General features: G+C 42.6%; 1 protein-coding gene across 1 annotated transcript in view; it reads right to left on the minus strand.

The window, feature by feature from the left end:
* Positions 1-5,818, minus strand: part of adgra1b (adhesion G protein-coupled receptor A1b) — a 120,086-nt gene extending 114,268 nt beyond the window's left edge. Inside the window, exon 1 of the mRNA XM_028989980.1 lies at positions 5,388-5,818. Within this exon, the coding sequence (XP_028845813.1) occupies positions 5,388-5,605 (218 nt within the window). The 5' untranslated portion in view covers positions 5,606-5,818. The remainder of the gene's footprint in view (positions 1-5,387) is intronic.
* Positions 5,819-7,319: the final 1,501 nt, after the last annotated feature.

The raw sequence follows: 7,319 nt of genomic DNA on the forward strand, positions 1-7,319 counted from the left end.
TTCCCAAAGCAGCTCAACTGTATCATTATAAGGCTGCAGCAACAAAAATAACTCAAATTGCTGTGATCCAGAGACACCAATCATAGGGACCATGTAAGGGGAAAGATCAAAATTTGAACAATTACAAACATCCTAAAAACACTGGCCCTCCATCTTTCCTGCCACTTGTTCTCAAATGCCCCGACCTCGCTGTTATTCTATAATATCGGGTTACTAGGAACAGCTAACCAAAATAACATATTTCATATCGACTAACATTGACCTTGGACAAGAAACAGACATTGCTCTGGAGTTCAAGTGTGCATTAGCAGAGCTGCAAACAGTGATGAAGAAGAGTGGACAACTTAGCGGAAGGGGTGGGAACTGGGATCTTTTCGTCTCAGATGGAAAAACAGTTGAGCAATAATGATCATTTAAATTAAATGAAAGAAAATAACATTAAAGCAAATTCAAACAAATATGACTGATCTTTGTGCGAGATCAAAGGAAATTATTACGAATATCAATGGGAAGCAAAAAATTTCTTTTTATTTAAAAAAATCTATGTTCCTACTTAAAACGATTGATATGAAAAACAAGCTACCCAACTGATCATATTTTTCAAAAGAAGATTTTGTGTTTGACTAGATGTGATGTGTTTGATTGTGTAAGACAGAGTTTGTTGCAGTGAGTAAGTGAATAACTTTGGCCTTAGGCCTGTCTTGGCCAAATCGGCCTCTTTCTACATAATTTGAAACAGCTATGAGGGCTAGAATTTTTATGAAGAAATATTATTAAGTACATGCTAGTTAGCATCGGCATATTTCTATTGAAATAAACATCTTAACTCATCACTTATTTTTATTTTTTTCTTACTTAGTGGCCTGCCCTATCTGGCGTCATTTAGCGGGTCAATTCGGGCCTGTGGGACAGCAGAGCGGCCTGATAGATTTACCGTAATGTGCCCGTGGACCCAGACAGGAGCAGCCATCCCCTCTGAGATTAAACTTCAGAATTTTACAGTGTTTACAGAACGGCAGGGGTGAAAGAAAGAAAGAAAGAAAGACACAAAAAAGTCACAAAGGTCTGGCTGTCAGTGGAGTGGCAGACTTACGACAGTTTAAATAACCTTGCTATTTATTCAGGGCGGCCAGCCCAGGGATAGCTGAGCAGAAAAGCATCCTTGGCGAGCCGTGTATTTTTCTTTCTTAATATTTTTAGATGGTCGACACTATAAACACAGTCAGACACATTCTTGAGTTTCCAGAGGTGTGCTGGTGAGGTGCTGTGGGCTTTCTTTTTTGTTTTTCTGTTATGGTTTCCCGGCCGTGAACTCATGCACTCAAGTCCAAACTGTCTCATTATTACGTTATCATCATTGTTTCTGAAACACGGTCCAGAATTACACTGTTTTGCATCACATAAAAAATAGATATTGAGTGGGGTGGGTTAAGGTCCATTAATCTTTCAAATGCTGTTGATAGCATGTTGAAAATGAGGTCAGAGATTATACTGGAATTCACCCCAAAATTCTTAACTTACTAACATTTTTATTTGGGAAAAGTTTTTATCTCATATGCACATGAAAATGATGAATCTAATGCATATGTTAATCATATGATGTTCATAGACAGAAGAGAATAAATATATATTTTCACCTTGGAATAGCTGTTATTCATGAAATGCTTTTGAAGCATTGGGAAGGTGACAAACACCATAGAAAGTGACAAACAGTGGCAGTAACAGGGTCGATATTTAGCAAGTTTACATACCGTGACCAGCCCTGTTTGGAAAAGTGCAGCTTCAGTGCATAATGCACACAAACCATGTGTCGTACACTGAATATCTACGCTATATAAGGACAGCATGTCCCTCAGGAGACACTGCACACTCAATGTGAGTGATTCCAGAGCCCGGCGGTAAAATGATGGGCGAGGTGAGCGATAACAAGCGAGCTTATGCCACTTTGCGAGAACCGGTGCGTTGCTGGATTTGGTTGGAGGCGCCTGTGTGGTCCCTGCAGAGGAACTAATGAAGAAGCCTGCAAATGTACTTTGGCCATTTGGCAGCTTTTGGTCCAAACAGTCTACACCACGGATCAGGAGGGGTCTCGGTTTAAGAGGGGGTCTGATTTGCCACTGTAATCAGCTCCTGGCTGCTGGTGCCATTAAAACAGCAGCACTGCCCTTCGCGCTTCCCTATTCCATGTCACACTTTTCTTGCAGACAAGCGCCCTTGAGTGCTGTTCTTATTAATATAGCACTTCAAGGCCTGGCATATTCCCACACTGTCAGGAGCTGCTCTGCTTCTGTCTGCACTCGTAGAAATGAAGGGCAGAGATTTCTGTGAACGGTGCTCTTAGGAGCCATACCAGAGATGAATTGTCTGAGGAAATTGTCATTTTTTTAAATATGAAATGTTAAACACCCTTCTAAACCTGGGAAGATCATTGGGGAACAGTCCTAAAACTTTCTTCCTTTTCCTCTTCCAGGGCAGACCAGAAGAACATCTATGCACCCGTGGTAGTACTAAAGACGTAAGCAACTCAACACAGAGACACATTTATTTACTACAAAAAATCTGCTTTCTTTTCAATTTATAGAAAAGATCATGCCACCTTGGAAACACCACCGACAATTATCATGAGGCATCCCGAAAGGTTCTCGAAGAAAGTAGACTTTCTAAATTGAAATGGATTGCAATCAGTATATAAGGTCAAGGAACAAACATTTTTATTTTGAAAAGGACAGAAGTAAAGTATAAGTACTCAATGTGTTCCATTCTGATTATGTGCTCAGATTATCTCAGTATGGTAAGCATATTGTTCTCATCTGCTTTATTATGGTTAATTTTACTATGGGCTTCAGGGGCTTTATCACAATAAGAATGGACCTTGGTTTGTAAGAGGTGAAAATGCATTTATTTCCTAATTTGCTGTAAAATGCTCTGTAATGTATGTGTGAGTCTAAACATGGCAAGAGCTAGTAAAAGATAACCAAGGATTCATATTAAAGGGATGGGCCTTAATCGGATAAGAACAGAGATGAACACCAGGCACTGAAACTTAACAGCAGGTTTCCATTACGCCACTGCGGCCAGCGTTCTCCCATCACTGCAGAATCTCTCACACGCCACCGTCCCTGTCAAAGGGAGAGTACCAGCTCAAGAAACACCGTCTAAGCTCAGACTGGCACCACCTGCAGTCGTGTGTGTGTGTGTGTGTCTCTCAAAAAATCAAGATGCTGGCCTGTCCCTAACACAGGATGAATTCCAAAATGTATGTAAAGGTTTTTTTTTCTAATAATATTATGAATTCAAAATTCATCCAAATCACTTTTAATGAAGACAATTGTCAAATTAATTTTGTTTAGCCTTTTTAAAATGCCTAATATTCCATTTGTCACACTAAAATTATAGTGACATGGTTGAAAAATAATGTCACCCTGAATGCACAGTCTGACTGTTTCACTCAGCTATGATTAACTCCACCCACTTTAATAATTATCCATTCAACATTTATTTTACATACATGTATATATAAGCGATGATAAAATCCATTATGCTTTATCGTCCTCAACATTAAATCAATATATATGCATAATTGTGCTAAACGTAATCGTTAATATGCTCCCAGTAGATGCCTTTATGAGTTATTACTACATAGTTTTTATTATATGAGGAAACACCAGGAAGTATAAAAATGAGCAGATCACAGAGGGGTGAAGGACTTAGGCTCGAGGGCAGTGACCTGCTGCCCACGTGGTGGAGACTGGGTGGCCTCGCCTCGTAATGACATAACCTGCTGGACTAATGAGGAACCGTTCGCACAGTCGTTGGCCCTTGGCAACACGCGCTCATTAAAGAGCCCGGAAACATCCCCCTACAAGTGCCCCGGAGCCCACTGTACTCGCCATCCAGTTCCCCACAGCCAGCCCTGGGGCCCGAAATAAAAGAGACCTGCGGCAGGCGTCCAGCCTCGCTCCGAAAGGAATATCCACTTCTCCGGTATCCGGCATGCGCTCACTTCCCTCCGAGGGAGCTGTTTATTTTCCCAGCACGGAAAAACAAAAAGTCAGACGGCGGGAGGCCACCTCAGGTTGATAAAGGTCACGTTTCCTCGCGCTTCCTGGCCGGCCGAGGCCTCGCTGGTTCCCTAGGGCAGCCCCAGGATACAGACTTACAGGGCTTTGCTCAGTCAGTTTTAGCCACAAAATGCAGCGGCTGATGTCATTTTCTTGCGTATAGCAGCAAATGCCACAATCTGAAGACAATGCCTGAGTCCAAAGCAGTAAATGGCCCATTTCCCAAATGCAGCTTAGGCTCACAGTCAACGGTCACATTCAGGCCCGGCAGCCATTTCAGCACATCATTACAAAATGATTCCACTTGATGGAAAGAATATTGTCGGCTCTGGAGGGATCGCAGGAGATGGCTCATTCATGTTTAATGAACAAACAGCGCAACACTCGCCGCAACCAAGGAGAACGGGTATCCAAAAGAGCACCTTAGATCGCAAAGAGACAAAATCATGCTCATGATATCAAATATTGTATACTTGAATATCATTATCAAATCAATTGTTGATCAATTGTTATAGTCAAATATATATATCAAATATAGTAGGCAAGATAGAAAAAAAAAAAACAGTTAAATGCAAATTCTGGATTTAAAAGTTTGAGTTGATGGTGCTGACCTAATTTTGAAAAGGAAGAGCATTAGAGCAATAAAAAAAAAATAATAATAGTTATTATATTTTTTTATAATAAAAATGATTATTGCTCTCACGCTCATAATATCAAGTATGGTACACTTGGATCTCATTTCCTATCCAGGGCAAAGCCATGAATCGTCTCTGAACACAACGCATTTACAATACGTGTATAATGCAGTATACATTAGCCACTTCGACATCAGGCAAGTAACAACTAACAGTGAATCTAATATCTCTCTCGTGATTGCTTACTACACCGTAGTTATGAGTAGACTATAACAGAGTCATCTGCAACCAGTCTGCATCATGCAAAAGTTCATGAAAGCTCCCTCTGTCCTTCCTGCATATTTGGCCAATAAATCTGCAATCCCAGTGTCCCAAAAAGCAGGCCAAGCTGCAAAATGTGCCAAAATCTACATAGTCATTATGCAAGCTATTTCAAGTAAATGACACGTCGCAGGATCGTCAGGAACAGCGTGGTTCCATGTACTAAAAATAGGCTGCAACTTTTAAGCTTTTTTAGGGTGCATTAAAAGAAAAATTGTAATTTCATCGCTTCATGACGTCGTTAGTTAGAGATTGTGTTATTGTTCGAATGTTTGTTGTCATTAAATGCGAGAACGAGAGATTTACGTCAGAACGGGGCGCTGACGTCACGCCGAACGTGAACCCGCGCGCTGCGCGCTCCGCTACTCACAGCGACACGGTCGCGTTGGGCAGGACGCTCGGCTGCAGGGTCTCGTGCAGGTCCGCGTCGTCGCACTGCACCTTGACGCGGAAGCTGGCTCGGCTCAGCTGCTTGGAGCGCTCCGACGTGCAGTGACAGCTGTCAATCATCAGGTCCGGACAATGCCGGTCGGACCAGACCGTCCTGCACAGGCCGACCGCGATCCAGACCCAGAGGCGAAGCTCCATCGTGGCGAGAGGAGCGGACGCGAACCATTGGACTTGTGTCGAGGGCGACCCGTTCCTCCTGTCACCTGTCCCCTCCTGCCGCGCTCCTCTCCAAACTTTCACAAGTGCTTAAAAAAACGAGGTTCGCCGAGATTGCGTGTCCCCCTCAGCCCCGCGATCCTGCAATTCCACGCATACTTTCCACGGCGCGCGCCCGCCGACTTTATTCCCGATCAACAGGTTGCCTGGCGGAGGATGCGCCGCCGCGCCGCGCCGGGAACCCCTGCAGGCCCCGCCTACCGGGGGACCCGAGGGAACAATCACATGACTGCAACAGGGGCTTCACTCTTTCTTTTTTTTTAACTTTTGCGTTTAATAGCGGATTGGGAATTATTACCATGTTAACAAACTGTACACCAGTCTTGGATCTAAATTACATACGATACTCTGTAAATACTCACAAATCTAAGTTTTCTTAAAGTAACTGTGCGTCAAACATCTGTTGATTTACCTAAAGTGTTTATTGCAGAATGTCCCTGTTTCCATGAAACAATGACATGATGTGTGTATGCTATTGTTCTTCGAGCAGCAATGCATTTTTGTAGAATGTGTTTGTACGAGGAAGACACTCATCTAGACTCTTCTCCTTTTTTCCCCCTATGTGGTGGAATGAACTTCCCCTCGAGGTCAGAGCAGCAAAGTTTCTGAGTATTTAGAGAATGCTTAGACTAACTTGTAGACTTTCTTACAGTCTGACTTATGCGAGAAAATCTACAACTGAGCGAATAAAATGACTGTATTCATAGGTGGGGCCCTAGTGAACCAGAACTGGTTGATGGTAACATGAAAGTAAGTCGCTCTGGAAAAAGGAAAAGTAAATGTGTATATGTAGACGTTAGCTTTTTTCATTCGTTTAAAGAGTTGGGAGAGACAAACCCACAGTTTTTGTAGTACATCCCTAGATATCAACACTTTTAGATAAAGTGTTGGCAATTGAGACATACTGTTTGCGGTTTTGTGCTAAATAAGAAAGAAATAATGTTGTTGATGGTGTGATCAGCTGTCAGTCAGAAAACAAAACTGCAAAAAATGTATAATAAGATTGCTGAATCAGTACTTTAATCAACAACTAAATAGCAGTTACTACCATGGCGTTGCTAAGCATTGACACGGTCACGCTGGCTGGACGTGGCGAGGAACGGGGACGCAAATGCACAAAACAGGGGGTTTATTAGACGGCAAGCAGGACAGAACATCACATAACAACGACCTGACAGCAAACAGAGACGAACAGGGTAGCTTTATTCAATCATACACAGGTGAGGGCAACCAGGAAACCTGGCAACGCAGGACGAACATGAAACTCCGGACCCGGAGTTGCCCCTCCCGGACCAGATCGTGACAGACAACCAATGTGCTGTACATAAACAGTAAATATGGTAAAAGAGATACAATGTGACATGGTACATAAATTAAAAGATTTACAATATTGAAAACTTTCAAACAGTTGGTGCTGACCTAATTTCAAAAGGAAGAGCATGCCATAATTAATGGCGCCAAAATTTAAAAAGCCACGATCCTCCCCTGGTTTGCCTCCACCTACAAATGAGGTTCAGAAACACAATGTGTGCATGTCGGTGTAAATGGGACCAGCAATTCAACCTGGTAAGATGGAGCAGCACCATTAAAGCGCTAGAATTTTAAATTGTAACCAGGAGCCAGTGAAGCAAAACCA

The sequence above is a fragment of the Denticeps clupeoides genome, chromosome 8 (genome assembly GCF_900700375.1).
Source record: "Denticeps clupeoides chromosome 8, fDenClu1.1, whole genome shotgun sequence".
Taxonomy (NCBI): domain Eukaryota; kingdom Metazoa; phylum Chordata; class Actinopteri; order Clupeiformes; family Denticipitidae; genus Denticeps; species Denticeps clupeoides.